Genomic DNA, 26,786 nt, shown 5'->3' on the forward strand with positions numbered 1-26,786 from the left:
CAGTCGCAAAAACCGTCAAGCGCTATGATGAAACTGGACCGCCACAGGAATGGAAGACACAAAGTTATCTCTGCTGCAAAGGATAAGTTCATTAGAGCCTCAGAAATTGCAGCCCAAATGCTTCACAGAGAGTTCAAGTAACAGACCCATCTCAACATCAACTGTTCAGAGGAGACTGTGTGAATTGGGCCTTCATGGTTGAATTGCTGCAAAGAAACCACTACTAAAGGACACCAATAAGAGGAAGAGACTTGTTTGGTCCAAGAAACACGAGCGATGGACAATCGACCGGTGGAAATGTGTCCTTTGGTCTGGAGTCCAAATTGGAGATTTAATTTTTTTTAACATTTTTTTTTTTTTAGTCATTTTAGCAGACACTCTTATCCAGAGCGACTTACAGTAGTGAATGCATACATTTCATACATTTTTTTTTTTTCTGTGCTGGCCCCCCGTGGGAATCAAACCCACAACCCTGGTGTTGCAAACACCATGCTCTACCAACTGAGCTACAGGGAATTCCAACCACCGTGTCTTTGTGAGATGTGGTGTGGGTGAACAGGAGTATTCAGGAGTATTTTCCACCGAAAAGCATGGAGGAGGAGGTGTGATGGTGTGGGGGTGCTTTGCTGCTGACACTGTCTGTGATATATTTAGAATTCAAGGCACACTTAACCAGCATGTCTACCACAGCATTCTGCAGAGATACGCCATTCCATCAGGTTTGCACTTAGTGGGACTCTCATTTGTTTTTCAACAGGACAATGACCCAACACACCTCCAGGCTGTGTAAGGGCTATTTTACCAAGGAGAGTGATGGTGTGCTGCATCAGATGACCTGGCTTCCACAATCCCCCAACCTCAACCAAATTGAGATGGTTTGGGATTGAGATGGTCGGACCGCAGAGTGAAGGAAAAGCGGCCAACAAGTGCTCAGTATATGTGGGAACTCCTTCAAGACTGTAGGAAAAGCATTCAAGGTGAAGCTGGTTGAGAGAATGCCAAGCGTGTGCAAAGCTGTCATCAAGGCAAAGGGTGGCTGTTTGAAGAATCTCAAATATAAAATATATTTTGATTTGTTAAATATATTTTGGGTTACTACATGATTCCATATGTGTTATTTCATAGTTTTGATGTCTTCACTATTATTCTACAATGTAGAAAATAGTCAAAATAAAGAAAAACCCTTGAATGTGTAGGTCTTCTGTAGAGTATGTAGATATCTATTCTTTATTAAAAAAAAAGGTATTTTCCTTGATGGAGTGATGATGAATGTAAAAATGTCTCAACTGCAAGTGTTGGTTCAGGAGTTTTATTTTGTGTGGGGGGGGTTCTGTTCTGCTCACCTTTCCAAGAGCCAGAGCCAGTGGAGGGAGGCATGCAGGCCTAAAGCATAGGGTGACGTCAGTGGCTGGTGGGTCTGCTTTATGTACGAAGGGCAGCACTTCCAAAAGTTGGCCTGGGAGTATTGCGTAAATATTTAAATTGTCCAGGCCTGCTTATTGTACCCTGCTCGGGGGCTAATAGAGGTATGTAGTGTACAGTCAGTAAAGCACAGTAAAATTGCTCCAGGAATAAGCACCCTCTACAGACTAACTGGTCTTTGTTGTCAGGCAGGGCAGGCACGACTGTAGAGTTCAAACTAAGGTTTCTGTCTCTGGTCTCTGCTTATTCCTGGATTTCTTTTTTTTCCTCTCTGTTCTCTTCACAGGTCTGTTCTGTTCTCTCTCTGACTTAGCTGTACTGTAACTCAACCAGTCATTTGTGATGATTCGGTCACTTTCATTTGCCTCACCTAAAGGTCAAAGATGTAGACTTGTTGACTTCACAGTGATCTTTTGATGAAATTCCTGCTACCAATACATTTGTTAGGAGGGCTGCCCACCACTGTTAAGCAAAGCCAACCAGACAAGGCCTCTACAACCTGTAACTTCACTGTGGAAATGTGTGCGAGCTATGAGCTCTTCATAAGGCAGATAGAACATACAGCAAGTGAAACAAACATTTATTTTACAAAGTTTTGATTTCCAGCACTTGATTTATAGTTTTAAACAAAAGGAAAAATCCATCAAGCCTTGCCTACACTCTTACATCTAAACATCAAAGGTTGTGATTGATGGAGGATTAATGATTGGTTCAGTACCCGCCCCATCAGTGGCTCTGAGCTTGGCGCTCCTACCTGCACACAAACAACATGATGGATAATATGTCACGCTTTGTTTAAAAATGACTGGGATGAATAAAGTTGGACTGCAGCACTATTTCCATGAACTAGTCTACTGTATTAGACCTAGCTAACAGAACAAAGAAACATTCTTTAGCAGACAGGCAAACTATGGAGCTCTTTGCTCTCGCTCTTAAATCTTTCATATCTCAAACATACATGTATTTCATCCACAGTAAACATTACTAATACATTGTGTATTTTCACTTAAAAGGCTAGACGTGTGACAGGTTTCAATAAACTGCTTATAGCGTTACTTCCTTTAAGTACATTACAATAAAGAAAGAAGTTAGTATGTGTCACGGTTGTCGTAAGAACGGGACCAAGGCGCAGCGGATGTTGAGTTCCACATATTTATTACAAAGTGAAACTTTAAGCAAAAAAAAATCAATAAACGACCAACGAAACGTGACTACGTGGTGCACAAACACAAAACAATATCCCACAAACACAGGTGGGAAAAATAGCTACTTAAATATGATCCCCAATTAGAGGCAACAATTACCAGCTGCCTCTAATTGGGAACCAAACCAAAACACCAACATAGAAATTTTTAACTAGAACACCCCCTCGTCACACCATGACCTACTACACCATAGAGAAACAAGGGCTCTCTATGGTCAGGGTGTGACAGTATGCCAATGTCTATACCTAATATTGTACCAGCCTGTACTTTCCTTGTCTGGAAGGCATCATCATTGATAGCTGAGGCTGCGTCTCAAGTGGCACCTTATTCTTTATATAGTGCAGTACTTTTGGCCATAAAAATAGTACACTATATAAGGAATAGGGTGTAACTTGGGATACAACCTCAGCGAATATGGGGGAAGATGTCCTCTTAAGGGAGGTGGGGAATCAATCCTCTAATGTCTCTGATCTGATCGCAGATTATCCTTTAAGACTCCATCCCCTGGGGGAGGGATAATAGACTATGAAAATAGTCATTAAAAAGCATTTCAAAGAAATTAAAGCTTAATCACATCCTCATAGTGGATCTCAATGACTGTCATTTACAACATATCAGTGTCCAAAAAGAGGAAAAGCACCTTACTTTATTTTATTTCTTTTTTAAACTAAATGTTTTACTATAATCTTGAATTGTTAGTCATGCTGGGAAATAATACTTACATTTGTGAAGCAACTCTCTTCCTGGAAAGGCCTGTTAGAACTGTGACTGACCTAGCGCCTTGGTGAACTGCTTCATAAGTGTGAGGTAAACCTGTCACATTCAATAAACTCACATAAGCAATGGTGCTATTCCATGGTGCTTCTTATGACCCTGTAGCTTGGGAGATGGTGTCTAACTCACAGACAGTGCGTCCCACAATTGTGTCAAGTTGGCTGGATGCCCTTTGGGTGGTGGACCATTCTTGATACACACGAGAAACTGTTGAGCGTGAAAAACCCAGTAGCGTTGCAGTTTTTGACACACTCAAACCAGTGCGCCTGGCACCTACTACCAACGGTTGTCTTCTTAGTATAGCCTACCAAGTCCATTGGTCTTTTGGTTGGAATTCTCAACGACAAGGAGTACCACCTGCTGGTAACAACTAGTAACTGTATTTGAACAAAGCATTAAATGTACAGATAATAACCACTACTGAATTGTATTTCAGATTTTATTCTATGAGACATAAAAGGTTGTCAGAGATTTTCCAAATTTGACACTGATTGCAAAGCAGGGAAATTAGAGGCAGCATTAGTCAACATTGTGAAAATGTATACAACAGGGTAAGAAGCTGTAATAAAAAACAATTATGAATCGGTCCTCATAACCTTTCATTAAAACAGTCTGGAGCCATGACCTACTGGTGGAAATCCAATAGCCTCGTCCATACTGTATGTGCTGTAGCCAACTATTTTATTGTTTGATCAACTATAGGACAAGGCTATAGGCCCTGGTCAAAAGTAGTGAACTATATAGGGAATAGGGTGATATTTGAGACTCAGCCTAGGAGCTCCATGTTCTGTGTTCATCTGTTGAGGACCTTCCTGAGATGTTCCAGCTGTGCCTGGTTGATGCTGCTCCCTCCACAGACAATCATGACTAGGGGTCCTGCTAGGGGAACAGGCAGCCGGCCCTCACCCTGCAGTCTCTGGATGACACCACAGTACACAGCCGCTAACGCAGCACCACAGGCCAGCTCCACCAGCACACGCTCCTCGTCTGGACGGACGGACGGACACACACACACGCACACAAATAGTTTTAGTCGTAGTTGTAACAGTAGCTACATTTCTTTTAGGATACAACTATACATCAAATAAAGCAGAGTAATGTATGGAGATGTATTGAACATTTAAAACAATTCTAGAATGCGCCATCTGACAACAGTGGTGTCTGGTATAACACTCACCCAGGAAGGTCTCCACTGCTTGCAAGGCCTGCTGGTCAGTGACCAGCTCTGATATGATGTTCATGTTGCCCTCCTTAATGTACTCAAAGGCCTGGCTGCACACCGTCTTCGAACCCAGACACTTGGCCTCACTGGCAATACAACCATCATGCCAGGTCATTACAATGGAATAGAATAGAAAATATTTGACTATAACATAATGCTAAATGAATATCTCAGTGTAATCTCTGTTCTCTTCTCACCTAGTGATGTCAGGGAGGGTGACTATCTTGCCAGCCTTTACTGCTGCGTAAAAACAGTCTGCTCCCTCAGTCTCCATGCAGATGATGGGCACACTGGCCCAGCCCACTTCCTTCATGCCCTCCACCACCCCACAGAGCAGCCCTCCTCCCCCTACAGATAAAACTACAGCCCCAGGCTTGGATGGAAGAGAGGCCTTGATCTCTCTCACAATACTGGCATGGCCTTGCCTGGGGGAGAATCAAATCAAATCATATTTAAAGTGTATTTTCCAAACAAATGTGTCACCATACAGTTTACACAAAATAGAAAGGGGCAAAAAATGAGACAAACAAGAGGAAAAGGGGTGGGAAAACTGTCCATTCAAAAGAAAAGACAACAGCAACTCCTAATAGGAGAAGAATGGTGTTAATTTCACAGAATCTGAACCATTATTTGTGATCTTTGTCGGTCATTCTAGAAGTCATGCCCCTTACAGGCTCATTTAAGGCTGGTCTGACTGGAGTATCTTCTCACCAGAGCAGAGGATGGTCAAAGGGTGGGACATAGGTCAGGCCATCAGTCTGGGTCAGACGCAGGGCCTCATCATTGGCATCATCCCACACCTGAACAGGCAAAATGAGATAGACAAATGGCAACAAACACCTTGGGGAACAGAGTAGCCTACAAAGTCCACAAGTAAATCAGTCTTCGGTTATAAGGCTGGCAAAAACTAGAGAGGAGAGGTGGTCACTAATTGGCGGGATTACCTTGCCGACGACTCTGACCGTGGCTCCCTGGTCCTTCAGCTTCTCCCTAATCAGCTCAGGAGAGGATGACGGCACAATGATAGTTGCTGGTATGTTTAGTTTGCGTGCCACATAGGCTGTGGCCATCCCAGCGTTGCCACCTGAACACAACATAAAGATATTGTCATAATGGGGAATGTTTGGATCACTTGGAAATATTATTATATAAATCGTCTACTACCTGAAGAGCAAACAACTCCTTTGGACTCTGGTCCTGCAACCTAGAAATAAAAAATAAAATAAAAAGTATAATGCCATTGATCAGATATGTGTATTTATTTATTTTTTAATTCAAACTGAGAAAGTGTGATTTATATATTGAAACGTTGCTCTGTTCTTACCATCATGAACTCAAGGAAGCATTATATAAAAATGTATCTGGTCAACAATAGGAGGTGTTCTCGCACAAGTGTTTGAACAGTACTAAACAAACCTGAAACAAACTCTATAATAATGGCGGATATTTTACATGATGAGCAGAATTTCAAAGGTTTGTGCGTGTGAGGTTGTCTGTTTCCAGTATGTAGGCCGATCACTTGGGTAAAACAATAGGCTAATCTTTGAAATGTTACTAAATCTCTATTCTAAGTATGGTTGTCATTAGATGTAATGTAAATTGGATTTACGATCATTTTACTTCAAACCTTTGAACATGCCTACCTTTTGGCAGAGGTGTCCGATACCACGGATTTTGAATGAACCGGAGGGTTGGGAACTTTCCATTTTTAAATACACATTGGTCCCCGTCCGTTTTGACATGTCTATGCTCTCTAAAAACGGGCTATTTATGTGAAAGGCTTTTGGGTTTGCCATGAGGGCTCAGGATAACAACGTTGGAAGTATTCGATCTCCCCTTGAATGCTAGTGCGTAAATTGCGTATGTGCAAATCCAGGTTTTCTTTTCTCGCCAATGTGCCCAATCCACAGAGAGACGCAATGTACCGCTGTCAACAGATTGCAATTCCGTTGCGGATGACAAGACAATAATAGGCAAGAAGTAGGCTACTGTAGAACAATATTCTGTTTGTAGGCGGAGCAACTTTGTGACAAGATAGCTTGCTGCGGCAATCAGTACATGATTTATCCCTGACCTTTGCATAAACTGCCATATCTATCCGTTAATGTTTAGCTTTAAAAGGAGGTGGGATAGATCAAAAATTAATCGACTCGCCCCCTGTTATTAACTCTTGTTTGCTAGACTATGAAAACTGCAGCCAATGTAAGTAAGCATAGCATAGTGAGACGTTATTACTATAACATACAACATTCTGTTACACTTTTTTTTTTACTCCCATTCAAGGGAAATAATTATTTATTGTGTACATTTACATTTTTTGCAGCATATTGATTGGTGTTAGTTTTGTATGTCACATAACCCATCCATACAGCAGACTGTAATACACAACCAGTAAATCAAGCCAGCGATGAAATTGTGTATCAATTTGCATGATGGGTATTAAATAGACAACAACCAACCTGAAACAAAAATAGGGAAAATAGCACAATGTACAAACTTCTGCCTAAATTTAACTCAATATGAATGCAAACGCCAAAGAGAGTTCCTAACTATAGACCTCCTGTTTGGGTGATAAAGCATTTATATACTGTAGGACTATGAGTGTTTGATGAGCTTAGTTTCAATTCACACCCATAGTTAGCTTCATAGTTATTATATCTGTATAAGAAAATACTGCACCTCTCACTTTCCTATCCCAGCACTTCCTCTTCCCCTCATTCCTTCAGAACACATTTTGGTTCGCAAAAATAAAACCAACATTGTATGACTATTTTAAACATTCCACATCTCTTTCAGTAGCTTTAACCAGCCTTCAAAGTCGTTCAATAACACCTGCTGTCACATTTCTTCCTGTCCATTTCTCATCTCATAAAAACATTATCTTATCTCTTGCTTTCTTTCTTCCACTGAAACCATGAAGATTTGCCTTGCAGGGTAACTGTCCATCTTCATCTAACAGCACTTAGTTCAAACCCACATTCACTAACGCATGACTGCCTCTGTCCTGTCCTCTGCTCCCTTCTCTGAAATTATCACATTCAAGTCCTTACTCGACTGACACACAGGAGAAAAACACTGAGTGAGAGTGGGAAATGGGAAGCCCAGACCCAGAGTATTCTCTGAATGAGGGGTGGTGGCAGGGCGGTGGGTGTTGTTGAAAAAAAGAAGTAAAAATGGTGCTTCATTGCTTCATGAACCAATGAGAAAAAGTCTGTTTAGTCAGGGAGAAAAGCGAAACCTTAAATGCAGACAGGGATCTACGGGTGGTGTATGCTGGCTCTTCTTCCTATTTGGTAAGTGACCACCAATACCAAGCCTGTCTGTCTGTATGTCTGTCCAGATATAGGCCACTCTGCCCATGCCCTGGCCCTTGTCCTTTGTTCTGGGGTGGCACAGACTGACACAGAGAGAGGGCACTGTCCGGGTGCTGCCACTGTCTGCAAGTCTAGTCAGCTCTGAGCCCAGTCCCAGCACAACAACGTGCACTATCTTCTCAGCAACGTGCACAGTCTTCTCTATGCCAGAGAACGTTGTCTAGGCTTGATCCTTGGATACAACTGTAAGAAGAAGAAAACGTTATTGTTCATATTATTTTCAGATCAAGGAAATTCAGCTTATTCAGGCATAGGATTTATTACCAAATATTTTGAGATGCCACTTCTGTCATTGGGTTAAAGCTCCTTATCACTTTCAACTAACATTTAATTAACATGTCATTTCAAACAAGATTGGTGATATCTTATACATTGTATATAAGCATAAATACACCACATCAATCACAGAATTAAAGGATCTCTATGATATTAACATCCTTGTGATTCATATTAACATCCTGGTGATTCATATTAACATCCTGGTGATTCATATTAATATCCTGGTGATTCATTTTAACATCTTGGGTATTCATATTAACATCCTGATGATTTAGACCATAGTTGTGTCCATCATGGTGGCTGGCCTTACCCCTAGCAGGTTGCGTGGCACGTATCCCTCCTTGTCATGCAGTCTGGCCCACCACCATTCTGTCTCAGCGTCGTCCCTGCGGCTCAGAGTGGTAATGGCGTCTCCCTCGTGGAAGGACAGCTCGTCTGAGCTCTGGGCCTCGTAGTCCCACAGCCCGTACACTGACCCTTTATTCATCACACCCAGCTTCTCCTGCACCCCTGGGGGGCGGATAGAGGGGAAGAGGGTCACTTCACAGTTCACATGGAAACACTATTGAACCTTCCTGACACAAAACCATGGCCCTGTCCAGAAAACCCTGGCCAAACAATAACGTTGGAGCCTTCAGATAGGTTAGGTGGAGTTTTCACCATATTGCTTATACCTATGCAATTTTACATATCCTAGCACGAGTGCCTAGTGTGTAGGGTGTAGGGGCTATGGGTTGTTTGTGTTCAGGAGCCACATGTCTCTCTATATAACACCACTCACCATAGAGGAACTGGGAACACTGTGTGTATCCGTCCTCCATCTCCTCACACTTATCAGCCGCTGTCTCCACGTCACTTATGGTGGTGGCAAAGATGGCCGCCCCTGACTCCACCAGCATCTTACAGAGATGTACACTGTTACAGGAGGCTGCACAGTGTAGTGGGGTCCTGGATATAAGACGGACACAAAAGGAGAGACGTTCATGGAGACATTGTGTAGTCTTGACCATTTTAAATGCAGGTGAGCAAAGCTAAGGTGAAAGAAATAGGAAATATCAAGTGAAAGAGGAAGGTAAAGAGAAATGGTCACAGCAGGGTTTAAACAGTGTATGCCCTCACCATCCATCGCTGTCAGCAGCGTTGACGTTGACCCCAAAGTCGAGCAGGAACTTGACGATGTGGTGATGTCCAGCACATACAGCGTTGTGCAGGGGGGTGATGCCCTCGTCATTGGCTGTGCTGGGATTCTCAACCTGCATGGTGAAAGGGTCAATCAATCACATTTATTTCATTATTCAATTAAATAATCATGATAAAGACTTTTTTACATCAACAGTTGTCACAAAAGCTGTTAAAATGTTAAAAGAGCAGATGATTTAGAAGTCAGTTTGAAATCCCTCACATGCTGACAGTCTATGGTACGTAAAATGAGAAGACTCAACACAGTTCATTTATCTTCTGGGATAATAGTTTGAATTGAAGAGCCTATGATTACCTCATAGATGATCCTTTGCACCAGGTCAAACTCTCCCTCCAGAGAGGCGTCCAGTAGCAGGGCCAGGGGGTTGAACTTGACCCGCAGCCCGTGGCCTGTCCGCTCTGACTCAGGCTTCTTCAGGTTAGTCCTCTTGATCTGCTGAGACAGAGAAAGGGGAGTTACTCTCTACCTAATGTCATGACTAAGGCAGAGAGTTTTTCCTGTGAAGAAAGTGAAGTCTGCAACTCTGATGGCAACTCTAACATAAGTCAGAGTTGGTCATTACTTTCTTTTTTTCAAGGAGTTTTTGTTTACCGTGTGACCTGACCAGGAGAAACTCTGGACCCTATGAATTATGACTTAAAAATAGGAAGCATGCTGTTACATTGTGGAGCTGTAGCGCCGCAGGCTTACCTTAGGCAGTGCCGGGGGTGTGACAGTCCGGGGAGAGGTGTCTTTCTGCTGGGGGGACGAGGCCTCAGGGATGGGCCTTGTAGTGGAGGTGGTGCTGGTGGTGGTAGGACCAGGCTGGTTGTTGTTGTTGTTGTCTTCCAGGCTGGGCTGGGGGGTGGGCAAGCAGGGAATGGTCTCACTGGGTGGGGGGGTCCTCTGCTGCTGATTTTCATTGGAGTCAGAGGAAGGGGACAGGCGATGGTCTGAATTGGGACCCTCTGCTGCAGTGACCACAAGGGAGGCTGTCTCCATCAGGTTCCCATTAGCAGTGTTGATGTTGTCCATGTCAGGACATCCCAGGACACCACCCATGAAGACAGGCTGGTAGAACGGAGTGTTGTTGCTGCCCTCCATGCCTCCGGCCAGGGTGTTGAAGCGCTGGTACAGGAGCTTCTGGATGTTGGGTCCGGTGGGGCCCTCTGGCTCTGTGATGGAGCTGCGTTTCTTCAGCGGGCGCGGCGCGTTGGTCAACCGCCGGCGCAGGACCTCCAGGTCGGCATCGCTCTGGTAACGCAGCGGGGAGTGGGCCACGGGGGTCAGCTTGGTGGGGCTCAGGGGCCGCGGGATGTTCTCCACACTGGGAGGGGGTAGGAGTCTTCCCTCTGTGGTGTCCCCTTCCCTGTCCACCATGTCCTCTCCACCCCCCAGGCCTCCTCCTGGGGACAGTGCCCCGTGTTGGAAGGGCACAGGGGAGGGAGAGGTGCTGGAGGGAAGCACTGGTTTCCCATACACTACAAACAAAAGGAGATACAGATATTATTATAGGACCATACCGATTGAGACCCAACAGGAAAGTCAAGCGTTATCTGGATTCAAATGGGTTTGCACTTTTGGGACTATTACATTGGTCCTACTGTGCTCAATCAAGTGCAGATTCATTATTTGAAGGAAATCAAATACTATAAGAACCCAGGTCTGACTGACTCTACAAAATATCATGTTAATATATTGAGGGGTTTACCTGCTTTGACAGCAGATCTGCCTCCTACTGGGTAGCTCTTGGCTGCAGGCTGCTGCAGGTACATGTGGTAGATGGAGGAGGAGTTCATGGTGGCTGGGCCCTTCCTGGGGGACTGAGGCCTGGAGGAGGACCTGTCTGGGACGTAGGGCCTCACAGCCACAGCCAGCGGGGGGTCAGGCCTCTCTCCCTGGCCCGGCTGGGGTGTGGGGCTGGGGGGGACAGAGATACGCTGCTGGATCTGCTGGGAGGAGGAACCAGGAGGTGCAGGGGTTGGGGCTGAGCGCTGCCAGGCTAAGGTGGCAGGGGCAGACCTGGGAAGGGAGCTGGTAGAGCAGACTATAGACGGGTGGCCAGTAGGTGCAGGGTAAGTGCCGTAGATGGGTGGTGGTTTGGACACGGATCCTCCTGGTAGCTTACTGGAGTCAAGGCTCTGTGGAGGGAAATACAGTGAACCAGTTAGACAGATGTCCATGTAGGACAGTAGGAAGGAGAGAATCCAAGGAATGTGTGAAAGAGCAAAAAGTGAATGGCTGCGTCTCAGTAGTCTAAAGTGGATTCTCTACTTGTGTCCTCTCCTTCGTCCTTATTGATCTGAAAAAAACTGGGTCTGTGAAAGCAAAATGGTGGAGAATGCCTACCAGGAATTTGCTTTTCGTGGTTAGTTATAGAATAACAGTGCAGGTGAAGGAGAGGAGATGATGATAGGAAGCCCCTTTAGACTATCGAGAGGTACTCAATGACCGTAGTAGTGGGAGGTGAAGTAGGGATCTCACCTGGTCTGGGCTGGTTTTCCTCCAATCTGAAGGTTGGCGTGAGGAGATACTTTTACTCAGGGTGGGCCACACTGCATCATTGGCTACAGGAGGTGTAGAGAAGAGAGGGATTGAGTGAGAAAAGCAAGAGATAAAAAGGGGGAGAGACAGCAGGACCGGTAGTTTGTGTATCAGTATAAAGGTTGGGGAAGATGGGCTGTGGTTTTCTAGTTGTCTTGAGAAGTGAGCGATAGAATGTTGACGGTAGTCTAAATGAGCAACTGAAAGTACAGTTACACACACACACAACACTGTATTTGAAGAACTAGTACCTGTAGCTAATACGTTTCCATTTCTAGATCACGTTGCTCTCTTTGCCTTGTGTCTCATACTAATCTCGGTTAACCCAGAACTAAAGTCTTGCGTAGTTGGTCAGATGCTCGATTAAGTTCTGGGTACATATGTGTTAAGAGAAGAGGATCGGAACCGGAAGAGCTCCACCCTCTCTCTTTGCAAGTTAGAGTCCAAATGTTGCCTCCCCTTCCAAAATTCGAAATCATGACAGATCTCCAGTACCGTTTATATAGTCTGTCCACTAGAGATTAGTCTCATACAGACTGGTACAGTACAGGAACAGGGTGACCTCCATACCTATATTGCAGGACAGACTGACCTGAGGGACACAGTGTCAGTTCTAATAACAAGGAGTATGTGCTGTGTGTATTTTAGTCCTGTCCCCGTTTCTGATCCGGTTTAGATCAGGTTAAAGGGATTAGAGAATGTCTATCACTCCAAGAGGATCTCTCTCTCACTCCCTCTCCCTCTCTTCTCGCTCAGCTCTCCTGGAGACATAGTCTGTCTGGAGGTAAACTATTCCCTGCATCCTATCTGTCTGCCTGCCAGGCTTCCTATTAAACCTATTGCAGTGTCTGTGCCAGCTAAGCCACTGCTACTCTCCCTTTCAAACATTACAACTGCCCGGTCCTATTAAAGGTGAGCACTAGAGGCGCTACATCATCTAAGGCTGAGCCTGAAATGGCATGCTATTCCCGATATAGAGCACTAGTTTTGACCAGGGCCCACATAGAGCTCTGGTCAAATAAAGTGGACACTATAGGGAATAGGGAGCCATTTCTGATGCAGAACAAGTCCATCAAAGAGGACACATCATTCCTCTCTCTACATGAGTCCCGTTTGAATTGTACATTCATAGAGGTGGAGAACTACGCATCAGTAACCCCTTCTCTAACGTCATAGATCTATTTTTGTCCATACAAATAAACCATGTAGCCTATCCATTTCCCCTTATTCAATAGAGGTCATTTAGACTGACCGTGGTATTTTGGGCTACAAATATTCACACAATAACATTCAATTCCAATATAAATAAATAGATTTTCTAGGCGGGAAAGAAATGGGACCTCATAGTAGGCCTACAGAAGATGAACACAATAGTTACATAATGATTCAACCTGTAGATACATATTTTATGTAAGGAGGGAAGGCAAGGCTGTGGCATTAGTTTTAGGTAGATGTTATAACTATATACATGCATGTACACTACCGGTCAAAAGTTTTAGAACACCTACTCATTCAAGGGTTTTTCTTTAATTTTACTATTTTCTACATTGTAGAATAATAGTGAAGACATCAGAACAATGAAATAACACATATGGAATCAGGTAGTAACCCAAAAAGTGTTAAACAAAATGTATTTTATATTTCTTCGCTTTGATGACAGCTTTGCACACGCTTGGCATTCTCTCAACCAGCTTCATGAGATAGTCACCTGGAATGCATTTCAAGTAACAGGTGTACCTTGTTCAAAGTTCATTTGTGGAATTTCTTTCATACTTAATGCGTTTGAGCCAATCAGTTGTGTTGTGACAAGTTAGGGGTGGTATACAGAAGATAGCCCTATTTGGTAAAAGACCAAGTCCATATTATGGCAAGAACAGCTCAAATAAGCAAAGAGAAACAACAGTCCATCATGACTAAGACATGAAGGTCAGTCAATACGGAACATTTCAAGAATTTTTAAAGTTTCTTCAAGTGCAGTCGCAAAAACCATCAAGAGCTATGATGAAACTGGCTCTCATGAGGACCGCCACAGGAATGGAAGACCCAGAGTTACCTCTGCTGCAGAGGATAAGTTCATTAGAGTTACCAGCCTCAGGAATTACAGCCCAAATAAATGCTTCACAGAGTTCAAGTAACAGACACATCTCAACATCAACGACCTTCGTGGTCGAATTGCTGCAAATAAACTACTACTAAAGGACACCAATAATAAGAAGAGACTTGCTTGGGCCAATGGAAACTTGTCCCTTGGTCTGGAGTCCAAATTTGCATTCTGCAGTGATACGCCATCCCATCTGGTTTGGGCTTAGTGAGATCATTTATTTTTCAACAGGACAATGACCCAACACACCTCCAGGCTGTGTAAGGGCTATTTTACCAAGAAGGAGAGTGATGGAGTGCTGCATCAGATGAGCTGGCCTCCACAATCCCCCGACCTCAACCAAATTGAGATGGTTTGGTATGAGTCGGACCGCAAAAGGAAGGAAAAGCAACCAACAAGTGCTCAGCATATGTGGGAACTCCTTCAAGACTGTAGGAAAAGCATTCCAGTTGAAGCTGGTTGAGAAAATGCCAAGAGTGTGCAAAGCTGTCATCAAGGCAAAGGGTGTCTATTTGAATATAAAATATATTTTGATTTGTTTAACACTTTTTTGTTCACTACATGATTCCACATGTCTTATTTCATAGTTTTGATGTCTTCACTATTATTTTACAATCTAGAAAATAGTAAAAATAAAGAAAAACCCTTGAATGAGTAGGTGTTCTAAAACTTTTGACCGGTAGTGTACATAAATTCTAATAGTTATGTTTAAGCACTGTTGTTGATATTGAGGCATGCTACTGAAGCCCCTCTCCTTCTGCTGCCCTGGTTCCTGGCTGCCGACTCACTGTTGGCACCGTGGGCCCCTGAGGGGGACCGGGGCCCCTCTCTCAGCTCCACGGGGTCCACTATGATGTCTAAATCTGAGACCTTCCATTGGCCGGAGGGCTTCCTCACACCGCACCCCTCCTCCTCTGCTGAGCCGCGACCACCACACACGCCGTGGTCACAACAACAATAACAACAACAGCAGGAAAAGATGATACGAGTAAGGGAAGGAGAAGAAGAGGTCCACAGACAGACATGAGAGAATAGAGGAAAGGAAGTTAGAGAAAGCTGAGCCAGATAACACAAAAATATGACGAGTTTAGATTTGAAATATCTGCTCAGAGGTGTTACGTGCTGCTACCACTCTGAACTAAAATCCTCTACCACCTCCTCCTTAGCAATCTCATGACTGTCGAGATAAGATCAACCAAGGTGTCCCAAATAGACAGATATAGTCTGACAATCATTAGTTTGAGAGTGATAAAGTAGGTAAAGCTGCAGAGTGTGGAGCAGGGACTGACCTGATTTAGAGCGGCCATGGTTGATGGGGCCAGTCCCAGGGACAGACTGTGGTTTTAAGGGGTCTGGGGGCAGAGCGTAGCCTCCCTCCTGTCTGCCTGGGACGGGGACCTGGATATAGGGACACACAGCGGCCACGCGCCCTGAGCTGCTGGGGGTGGGCTGGGGGGAGGGAGGCCCATTTATCCTGTTAAGCTGTGGAGTGGAGAGAGAGAGACGGGAAATACAATGTCAGCTATACTTAAAATCACAATGATCTGCTGCAGATTACAGAGAATGAAGTCAATTACCTAAATACTGTATGTATAAACAGTGCCTAGTGTAATTATTTGCATTTTGTTGGCTTACATTTCCAAATTAATAAACTAGTTTTAAGGCATCAAAATGTGAAAACTGTGAGTACTTTCACTAGGCACTGAACAGTGCAGTATGTAGGCGTGCTATGCTACTGCATATGTGCTGGTGGTCTGAGTGTAAGCGTGAGTGGGAACAGAAAGGTATTGAGTATTGAGATAGATTGAGTATCTCTGGAAACACAAAGGTATTGAGATATATTGAGTAGCTCTGGGAACACAAAGGTACTGAGATATATTGAGTAGCTCTGGGAACACAAAGGTATTGAGTATTGAGAATCTCTGGAAACAAAGGTATTGAGATATATTGAGTATCTCTGGGAACACAAAGGTATTGAGTATTGAGATAGATTGAGTATCTCTGAGAACACAAAGGTATTGAGTATTGAGATAGATTGAGTATCTCTGGAAACACAAAGGTATTGAGATATATTGAGTATCTCTGGAAACACAAAGGTATTGAGATATATTGAGTATCTCTGGAAACACAAAGGTATTGAGATATATTGAGTATCTCTGGTGAGAGTTCCTTCCTGGTCTTACAGGGTTGTTCTCTTTTTGACGTGCCTCAGCTTTTTTCTTGTGCAGGCGCTCGCGGAGGTCCCAGATGCGCTTGTCCATCATGGTCACCTCTGTGTTGCGCTTATTCAGCAGCTCCTTGTTCTGCTGCAGCCTGCCGCTCTGCTCCGCGTTCAGCTTGTTACGCACCTGACAGAGGGAACAGGGAACGGCATGGCTGTGAGTCACACCAGGGGTCAGATGGATGGGAAATAGGGTCATTCCAGTGTTTGTTTGTGTGTGTGTGTGTGTGTGTGTGTGTGTGTGTGTGTGTGTGTGTGTGTGTGTGTGTGTGTGTGTGTGTGTGTGTGTGTGTGTGTGTGTGTGTGTGTGTGTGTGTGTGTGTGTGTGTGTGTGTGTGTGCGCGTTGGTGGCATGGCAGAGTCACGCCAGTGGGCATCCTATCCTGTCTCTGTTTAACCAGGCCCTGGCAGGATGAGGGATGAAGAGACAAAAGCTGCACATCTATTATACCCCGACGCAAATGTCCTTCAGAATGAAAATGTCAATCTGACTCTAATCTCCTCTCCTTCATCTGATCTGCAGCTGGATGATGTAACTTCCCCCAAAAATATGAATCTGAAGTGTCATTACTTTATAGAGTGTAATTTCTTGTTGTATTACGTAAAAACACGTGTCACATTAAACTGATCTCTCAGCATGACTCTGTGTCATCATAATCTAGTGGTATTGTGATGAGATGTTTACTTCTGTACAGTACTTGCAGTACTACTGAAAATATCATTTTAAATGGCTGAAGCAAGCACACATTTTCTTCAGGAAATGTACCTGTAGCTCCTGGTAAAGTTTGCGTAGCTCCAGGGCGGCGGTGCCAGAGAGAGGTCCTCCTAGGGGCTGCAGGCCGTTGAGACGTCCCCTCCTCAGGTCCTCCAGCTGCTGGGTGAGCTGGTCCACCTTCACCACAGCTGACTGCAGCTCTGCCTGCTTCTCCTGGAACAGCCCACTCACATGCTGGATCTCAGCCGCTGCATGGGTAGAGGACAGGGGACGCAATACACTTATATCAGTAACTATGTATTATGTGCGTGTATATGTGTGTGTTAGGGAGAAATCAAAACATATGCTTCAAGTCTGACGCTGTGTGAGAGAAGAGTGAGTATAGTGTATTAGAATGTTGTGGACTGGATGGACAACTCCTCTTTCTGTGGAGTATCATTATCAGTGTGTGGCAGGCAGGGTGCAGCCTTGGATGTTATACAGAACAAGACCCTGCTACAGTATGACCATGGGGACTTTAAGACATTCAGAAAACTCCTGTCAACACCCAGACACACCCAGTTCCAGACCACAACATAGGGAGGGTCAGATTCCAGGCTCACTGACAGAACTAAGGAAAGAAATGACATCATGGACAGCTGAACGGAGCCCAGATTCTACTTTCACCACGTTAACAGGGGAGTGTGTGTGTGCGCGCGCAAGCGTGTGTGTACTGGAGCATTGCTTACACAGGTTGCCATTGATGAGCTTGCTGTAGTCCACCTGGCCCCTCATGGCGCGAATCTTCTTTAGTTTGGCCTCCTGACTCTCCACTCGCTCCTTCAACCTCTGCAGCTTCTCAGCCTCTGACGCCGTCTGGCCATGTGTGTTGTCCTGCTGCTTCAGATACCTCAGACGCTGCTCCTGGGGGGAGGGGAGGGGAAAGGAGGGGAAAGGAGGGGAGAGTTGAAGGAGGGACAGAGGGGAAACAATGAGTTACAGATGTGGGGAGGTAACATGTAGTGCAAGCATTCCTCCACTTCATTCAGACACAGATAAAAGTACACACACACTGACGCAGACACACATATTCGAACACAAGCACATAACAATGACCTGCTTTTAGAAATAACTTTCACACACACTACACAGCCACACACCTCAGTTCTCACAGAAGAGAGCTGAAAGGAACAAAGGACGAAAAGGAAGGAGATGGTAAAGGGAAAAGAGAGTGAAAAGAGAAAGAAAGTAATAAAAAGTATTGAGAAAAGAGGGAGCAAGAGACACACAGCAAATGTAATCTAATTCAGCTAACTTAGTGGACCTAAACACACAGATTTGCAGAGAAGAGAGAATACACAAATCATTTTTCTCTTATCAAAACAGTTAAAGGTTTTTGCTGCCAACACGTTTTCTCCAATACAAAAAATACCAGTCTTGCAAATGACATGCATAGATAATCTAAATAATGAAAACAAATCCATACATACCAGTAGTGGAATGAGTGAATGAGTGAAAAACAAATCAGTATGTGAATGAGAGCGAATGAGAGAGTGAGTACAAGAGATTGCAAGGCTATGTGGTGCTGACTAAAGAATTTTCAGGTCTGCTCTAGAATGAGCAAACACAATGCAGGTTCTGACAGAGAGAGAGAGAGAGAGAGAGAACTGGGCAGGGAGTGTTGACTAAACACAATCCACTGTTCAATAGAAGGACAAAATGAGAGCGGTAACCCACTCTATGCAAACACCCAAAAGCACAGCTAATCACACACATTAATACACACTGTTAATACAGTGAACCAATAAAACATTCCTATACTGACACGTGTATGTATGTAGCTTATAAAGTCATAGAAGCTTCATTAAACCTCTAGAAGTCAACTGCATCACCAGTATTACCCTAATCATCAACACATAAAAAGGCATCATGGCTTCTTATAGGATAGACAACGTTGAAACATCCAGTGTTTCCTCAGCCCCATAATAAAACATAAACAGACAATATTTACCTTCAGACTGAGAAACACCAGTCAAAACCTAATCCACAATCGGATCTAAACAGTAAATGTGATTATCAATAAAATACTAAAGAATACATGACAAGTTGTCCCCTGATGTCTCAAGTAAATGCTTTCCTGGTGCTAAATTTGAGTTTCCAGTATGTTGCGTGTGGTAAAATAGGGTAAACCCTTTACTGTTAAACCCTCTAGGTTCCTCTCCATCCTCTCCTCTCCGTGAGACAGCCCAGCAGCTGGCTGCTCACCGCTGACCTCATTTCCTGCCGGACATCTATTCCCTTCCTGTTGTTGTCCCTGCTCGTTGTCCCTGGCGATGCATGCTGCCACCTATCACAATGACCATACTGACCTTAGTAACCATGACCCTGTACCTAGCTAGTGACTGCACACATCATCACACACAAGATGATCTAGGAACCGTTGGATGTGTTTAAATGACCACAGAGACCACAACAAGCTGACCACAGCACATGTGACCAGATCAACAACAGACCATGTGTGAACTATATCCCAACTAATCAAAAATCAAGCAGAAGTACAATGGTCAGGAAAAACTATTTCCCAACGCATCCCACCCCAAATGCTGTTTGTGATGAGCAACCAACTCTATTAAGACATGACAGGCAAGCAGGTAACACACACTCACTGCCTCTCTGACCTTTTAGCACTCATGTTTGCATGTTAATGTATCCTGCATGTAAACAGATGCATCTGTTTTGGATCTTCATCCAAACCCTTTGACAGTGTGCAGGTATCGATTTTCCCTGATAGCATGTTAGCATGTCCCTCTGTCTGAGACCACAGTAAAACAGGCCTCCCTGGCCTGTTCCGTAGAGCAGTGGTATTCAAAGTCGGGGTCGCCAACTTATTTATTTTATTTTTTAGGAAAATGTGGAGTACAGATTATTGTATGGGACAATATACAAACATTTTTGAGAACAATATTTTGAAAAATAAAATGTTATTGAGTAAATGTATTTATTGGTTTATTTTCATTTTTATAAGAGATAAAAATGTAATGAATTGAAGGTTATTTGTTGATCTAAAAATCGAAATGCACCGATTTTAAGATTGTCATTATATTTGGGGTAGGGTCACAAGAAGGGTCCCTCCTGAAAAACTTTGAATACCATTGCTATAGAGGAGATAGGATGCCATATCAGATGGATCCCTGGTGACATTTAGGAGCCAGGTGTCTGGCCCAGCCCAGACTGTGTAAACTGAGGATCTATGTATAGCTCTATAACATATAGATCTACTCTCTGACCCACATGTTGACTGACTGGAGCCCACAGCAGAGAAAGGGAGGGACTGAAACCTGAGCCAATTCAGAACAACTGTCTGTGACCAAGCAGAATGATTTACACTCTGGACACACTCAAATGGCACCAGGTTGATGTTCAGTAGCCACCAAATGGAAGAAAAAGGGACTGAAGTAAGGGGGACTACCCGGACTTGTCCAATGAAAAAAGCTTTGAAGCGTTTTGCTGTGGTGTTCTGTAATGGACACGATCCAAGCTAAACCAACACAATCACTCAACATAACAGAAATGGCCAGACATCTCAGAGACTAAAGCTATAGACACCAGTGGGTTTTCTGAATGTGAGGTCAAGATGGTTCCTGGTAAGGCCGCCCGAGTGGAGCAGCGGTCTAAGGCACTGCATTGCAGTGCTTGAGGCGTCACTACAGCCCCGGGTTCGATCCCAGGCTGTGTCACAGCCGGCCATGACCGGGAGCCCCAAGAGGCAGCGCACAATTGGCCCAGCGTCGTCCGGGTTAAGGGAGGGTTTGGTGGGCCGGGATGTCCTTGTCCCATCGCGCTCTAGCGACTCATTGTGGGGGGCCGGGCGCCTGACAGCTGACTTCGGTTGCCAGTTGTAAGGTGTTTCCTCCGACACATTGGTGCGGCTGGCTTCCCGGGATAAGCGATTAGTGTGTCAAGAAGCAGTGCGGCTTGTCAGGGTCGTGTTCCGGAGGACTCATGGCTCTTGACCTTCACCAAGTCCGTACGGGAGTTGCAGAGATGGGACAAGACTGTAACTACCAATTGGATATTACAAAATTGGGGAGAAAAAGGAGTAAAAGTTCAACAACAACAACAAAATGTATATACAGTACCAGTCAAAAGTTTGGACACACCTACTCATTCAAGGGTTTTTCTTTATTTTTACTATTTTCCACATTGTAGACTAAAAGTGAAGACATCAAAACTATTAAATAACACATATGGAATCATGTAGTAACCAAAAAAGTGTTAAACAAATCAAAATATATGATTTATTTTAGAATTATTCAAAATAGCCACCCTTTGCCTTGATGACAGCTCCGCACACTCTTGGCATTCTCTCAACCAGATTCGCCTGGAATGCTTTTCCAAAAGTCTTGAAGGAGTTCCCACATATGCTGAGCACTTGTTGGCTGCTTTCCTTCACTCTGCGGTCCAACTCATCCCAAGCCATTTCAATTGGGTTAATTTCGGGTGACTGTGGAGGCCAGGTCATCTGATGCAGCACTCCATCACTCTCCTTTTTGGACAAATAGCCCTTACACAGCCTGGAGGTGTGTTGGGTCATTGTCTTGTTGAAAAACAAATTATAGTCCCACTAAGCGCAAACCAGATGGGATGGCGTATTGCTGCAGAATGCTGTGGTAACCATGCTGGTTAAGTGTGCCTTGAATTCTAAATATATCACAGACAGTGTCACCAGCAAAGCACCCCCACACCATCACACCTCCATGCTTCACGGTGGGAACTACACATGCGGAGATCATCCACTCACCTACTCTGCGTCTCACAAAGACACGGCGGTTGGAACCAAAAATCTCCAATTTGGACTCCTCAGACCAAAGGACAGATTTCCACCGGTCTAATGTCCATTGCTAGTGTTTCTTGGCCCAAGCAAGTCTCTTCTTCTTATTGGTGTCCTTTAGTAGTGGTTTCTTTGCAGCAAATCGATCATGAAGGCCTGATTCACGCAGTCTCCTCTGAACAATTGATGTTGAGATGTGTCTGTTGAACTCTGTGAAGCATTTATTTGGGCTGCAATCTGAGGCTGGTAACTCTAATGAACTTATCCTCTGCTGCAGAGGTAACTCTGGGTCTTCATTTGCTGTGGCCTCATGAGAGCCAGTTTCATCATAGCGCTTGATGGTTTTCCGGATTGACTGGCCATCTTAAAGTAATGATGGCCTGTCATTTCTCTTTGCTTATTTGAGCTGTTCTTGGCATAATATGGACTTGGTCTTTTACCAAATAGGGCTATCTTCTGTATACCACCCCTACCTTGTCACAACTGATTGGCTCAAACGCATTAAGAAGGAATGAAATTCCACAAATTAACTTGTTCATTGAAATGCATTCCAGGTGACTACCTCACGAAGCTGGTTGAGAGCTGGTTGACATCAAGGCAAAGGGTGGCTACTTTGAAGAATCTCAAATATAAAATTACTACATATGTGATTAGATATGTGTTATTTCATAGTTTTGATGTCTTCACTAATATTCTACAATGTAACCCTTGAATGTGTCCAAACTTTTGACTGGTACTGTATATTATGTTTATTGTTTATATATATTATTGACTATGTGATCAGCAGTGTCTGTGTCCTAGTACCTTGGCAACCAGCATCTGCTGTTGGGCCTCGATCTGTTGCTGTTGCCGTGTGGCCATCTCCTGCAGCTCCGACAGAGACAGCTCCACGCTAGGGTTCCCCACCTACACACACACGCACGCGCAAACACACACACGTACGCACACACATCAGACAAACCGAGAGAAAGAACAAGTTCAAAATGTGGGCCCTCTCAAACAACAAACAAAGCACATCCTCACACACACATATTGACATGAAAACACTGACTGCATCAGATGATAAAACATTATGCTATAGAGTTACAGAGACTGGTGTAGGCAGCAGTAGACCTAGATATAACAACATCAAACATGGAGACAACAGGTCTCATCTCACCGTCTTATGTAAGAGGTATTCTCCATAACATCAAAAACACATAACTCTCCTCTCTGATGTGAAGTTACATTAGCTTTGTGATATACAAAATTAATATCAAACAGAATATCATACAAATGTCACGTCCTGACCCTAGTAAGATGTAATTTTCTATAGTAGAGTAGGTCAGGGCGTGACAGGGGGTGTTTTGGGTATTTCTATGTTTTCTATGTTTTAGTTCTTCTATTTCTATGTTGGGGTTGTTTGGGTTGATCTCCAATTGGAGGCAGTTGATCCTCGTTGCCTCTGATTGGAGATCATATTTAAGTAGGGGTTTTTCTTCCTGGGTTTTTGTGGGTAGTTGTTTTCTGTTGAGTGTATGTCAGCTGACGGAACTGTTGTCGGTCATTTTGTTGTTTTGTTAAAGTGTATTCATTAAAGTTAAAATATGAGCACTATACACGCTGCGCCTTGGTCCCCTTTAGACGATCCGCATTACAGAACTACCCACCAAAAAAGGACCAAGCAGCGTGGGAGGAAGTATCTGGAGTCATGGACTTGGGAGGAAATCCTGGATGGGAAAGGACCCTGGAGCCAGGCTGGGGAGTATCGTCACCCGAGGGAGGAAATAGAAGAAGCAAAGAGGGAGCGACGATACTATGAGGCGCTATATCCTCCAAGAGGAAAGGTGGAGAGGCAGCCCCAAATATTTTTTTGGGGGGGCATACGGGGAGTTTGTCGATGTCAGTGGGGAGCCCTAATCTTACTTCCCGGGCTTATCGGAGAGAGCCGTGGAGTAAACCGGAGCCAGTCAGGGAGTCAAGCGCGGAGCTCGACGCAAGATGCCGGAGAGAGGTACTGGCGGTAAGGGCACTGCGGAGCGGGCGTGCTGAGGGGCGAGCAATGGGTTATGGTGTGATGCACACTATATCGCCCATACACACTCACAGCCCGGTGCGGTCGGTGCAAGCTCCTCACCGGTGTAGGGTGAAGATGGTCATTGAGCCAGGAAGGAGTAGGCCTGCTCAGCATGCCCGGTCTCCAGTTCGCCTCCATCGTCCGGTACGTCCTGTGCGTACCAGTCTGGCGCCACCTAGGCCAGTTCCATTTGGGGTCTGCACCTTTGTTTGGGGGGGGGGGGGTGGTACTGTCACGTCCTGACCCTAGTAAGATGTCATTTTCTATAGTAGAGTAGGTCAGGGTGTGACAGGGGGGTGTTTTGGGTTTTTCTATTTCTATGTTTTAGTTCTAGTTTTTCTATTTCTATGTTTGGGTTGATCTCCAATTGGAGGCAGCTGATCCTCGTTGCCTCTGATTGGAGATCATATTTAAGTAGGGGTTTTTCTTCCTGGGTTTTTGTGGGTAGTTTTCTGTATGTCACCTGACGGAACTGTTGTCGTTCGTTTTGTTAGTGTATTCATTAAAGTTAAAATATGAGCACTATACACGCTGCGCCTTGGTCCCCTTTAGACGACCCGTGTTACAACAAATTTGAATATCAAACATTATGCTCATGATATTAAAGGTTTGATGCTGACCCGTGATGCTGTGTACAGGATGTGTGCAACACACAGCTGTCAAAAACAATATCTATTTTGTTTAAATGCATTTCTCAGTGCACACTCACTGCAGTCACATGGCGCTCACACACACACCAGCAATCATCACTGGACCACTAGGAAATGCCTGGATTGCCTAAACAGGACGCTTGTAGTCCTGCCATGTCCTGCAATTGTGTATAGTTTTGTGTATAGTCACTGATTAACAAACACAATGCTGTCTCTATTTCTCTATATATTTCTCTCTCTCTCTCTCACACACACACTTTTTATAAAAACACACACATTAAGTCCTGCTTTCACAGTCAACTCATAATCTCCCTCAGGTGCTTGATCTCTAGTCTATCATTTTGAGGTGAAGAGTTTATGGTTTTGTATCTTGAGAAAAGGGCTAGTGAACAGGAAGACTACAAAGCACAGCTTAGTGAGGTCACTGGACCACTCCAATCCATGATGTTCAAAGGGAACTACATTACATCAACCTTGAACAGGCCTCTGGTGCTTTAGCTTGTGGTGCCAAGGCAGCATCTGTGAGCTAGTGAAAACAGGAAGGCTAGCTGTTTGCCTTTGGACAATAGAAGCCAAGAGGGAAATAGGGTCATTCCTCTGTGTGTGTGTGTGTGTGTGTGTGTGTGTGTGGTGGAACAATGAAAGGTGCCTCTGAGTGGTCGATTCATTCATGCCTCAGTCAATGGACATGTCAAGTGTCGCCTGTCACATCAAGATTTCCTTGAATACATGACTTCCTCTCCCCTGAGGGGCTTAAATATGCAACATTTCAAGTCACCAGTAACAATTCAACAGTGGAACATTGGGTCATCCATTGCCAGAAGGATAGGAGTACTACACTGAACATTTTGGACCAGTGGAATCCATAGATTAGGCCTATGGGCAAAATTGTCCTCATTCTAGAGAGGCACCAAATTATGTCAAATGAGGTTTTAAAAGACCACTGAAGCAGGCTTGTTTGCATTTCAACAGAACTGTAGAGAAGCTTCATACAACATAGCTACAAACAGATGTTGAACTTTGATAACTGTACTGCTGTCTGTCTTAACTAGTCTGTCATTGTAAGTTCAAAAACAGCAGGAGAGAAGGGGTCAGTCAGGGTCTAATGCAAGATAAGGGAAATGGACAAAAAACTGTAACAGTGCATTTCCTTCACATCAAACATTGACATAACTGCTGATATTAGGAAACAGCGTCCCTGTGCAGGATCAGAATTCTGACTCAGCCCTCATACCATACGCACGACCATGCCAGAGTACTGTACCTGCAATATTTTATCCATATGAAAAGACAAATAAAATGTTAAAAAACAGGTGTAGACTGACAGTAAAATGCTTACTTACGTGACCTTCCCAACAATAGAGAGAGAAAGAAAATAGAGATATAATAGAAAAGTAAAACACGCAATAAAAGTAATAATAAATACACAATGAGTAATGATAACTTGGCTAAAAACGGGGCACCAGTACTGAGTCGGTGTGCAGACGTAAGAAGTAATTGAGGTAGATATGTACTAGTGGAGGCTCCTCAGAGGAGGAAGGGGAGGACCATCCTCCTTAGTGAATTTTTTAAGTGAAACATTTTTTTTAAGTTAGCATTTTTAGATAAATCTATACTAAATATATTCACATCACCAAATAATTGATTAAAACACACTGTTTTGCAATGAAGGTCTACAGTAGCCTCAACAGCACTCTGTAGGGTAGCACCATGTTGTAGCCGGAGGACAGCTAGTTTCTGTACTCCTCTGGGTACATTGACTTCAATAGAAAACCTAGGAGGCTCATGGTTCTCACCCCCTTCCATAGACTTACACTGTAATTATGACACTTCCGGGGGATGTCCTCTAACCGATCAGAGCTCTTGCAGCATGAACTGACATGTGGTCCACCCAATCAAAGAATCAGAGAATGAATCTAGTACTAAAAGCATAAGCTACAGCTAGCTAGCAATGTGTAAAATATGTTGTGTAGTTGACTCAAAGAGAGAGAAAAGCACTAGTTAAACCGTTTTGAACAAATTAGGAGAGGCAAGAGAGAGTGAGGGAGCTTTTGTTGTATTTCACTTTCACTTATTTAGCTAGCGAATGCAGCTAGCTAGTTTAGCCTACTCAAACACCCGGTTCAAACAGAGAGGGACGCTATGTTAGCTAGCTGGCTATGGCTGTTCAACACTGGAATTCTTCCAAGTCAAGGTAAGCTTTTGGTTTTATTAATTTCTTGCCACAGGGCCT

General features: G+C 44.1%; 2 protein-coding genes across 12 annotated transcripts in view; both read right to left on the reverse strand.

The window, feature by feature from the left end:
• Positions 1–3,826: 3,826 nt before the first annotated feature.
• Positions 3,827–6,641, reverse strand: LOC106601062 (L-serine dehydratase/L-threonine deaminase). Its single transcript, XM_014192976.2, has 7 exons — positions 6,267–6,641; positions 5,788–5,827; positions 5,568–5,707; positions 5,335–5,423; positions 4,821–5,048; positions 4,579–4,709; positions 3,827–4,388 (listed from the first exon to the last, which is right to left on the reverse strand). The coding sequence occupies exons 1-7, from the start codon at positions 6,417–6,419 to the stop codon at positions 4,195–4,197; spliced, it is 975 nt and encodes a 324-aa protein (XP_014048451.1). The 5' UTR covers positions 6,420–6,641; the 3' UTR covers positions 3,827–4,194.
• Positions 6,642–6,868: 227 nt separating this feature from the next.
• LOC106601027 (apoptosis-stimulating of p53 protein 1) overlaps positions 6,869–26,786 on the reverse strand; it is a 45,522-nt gene continuing 25,604 nt past the window's right edge. For 3 of the 11 annotated variants that reach the window (XM_014192936.2, XM_045717402.1, XM_014192956.2), the window contains 14 exons: positions 22,652–22,753; positions 17,766–17,940; positions 17,089–17,285; positions 16,285–16,449; positions 15,391–15,583; positions 14,890–15,018; positions 11,941–12,023; positions 11,168–11,597; positions 10,168–10,937; positions 9,772–9,912; positions 9,396–9,529; positions 9,058–9,224; positions 8,587–8,786; positions 6,870–8,180 (listed from right to left, as the gene is read on the reverse strand). In XM_014192936.2, coding sequence (XP_014048411.1) covers positions 8,139–8,180; positions 8,587–8,786; positions 9,058–9,224; positions 9,396–9,529; positions 9,772–9,912; positions 10,168–10,937; positions 11,168–11,597; positions 11,941–12,023; positions 14,890–15,018; positions 15,391–15,583; positions 16,285–16,449; positions 17,089–17,285; positions 17,766–17,940; positions 22,652–22,753 — 2,928 coding nt within the window. In that variant the 3' untranslated portion in view covers positions 6,870–8,138. Of the gene's footprint in view, positions 8,181–8,586; positions 8,787–9,057; positions 9,225–9,395; positions 9,530–9,771; positions 9,913–10,167; positions 10,938–11,167; positions 11,598–11,940; positions 12,024–14,889; positions 15,019–15,390; positions 15,584–16,284; positions 16,450–17,088; positions 17,286–17,765; positions 17,941–22,651; positions 22,754–26,786 lie in introns of all 11 variants that reach the window. The other 8 variants (XM_014192916.2, XM_014192891.2, XM_014192965.2 and 5 more) reach the window with 8 other exon arrangements.

The sequence above is a fragment of the Salmo salar genome, chromosome ssa01 (genome assembly GCF_905237065.1).
Source record: "Salmo salar chromosome ssa01, Ssal_v3.1, whole genome shotgun sequence".
NCBI lineage: Eukaryota > Metazoa > Chordata > Actinopteri > Salmoniformes > Salmonidae > Salmo > Salmo salar.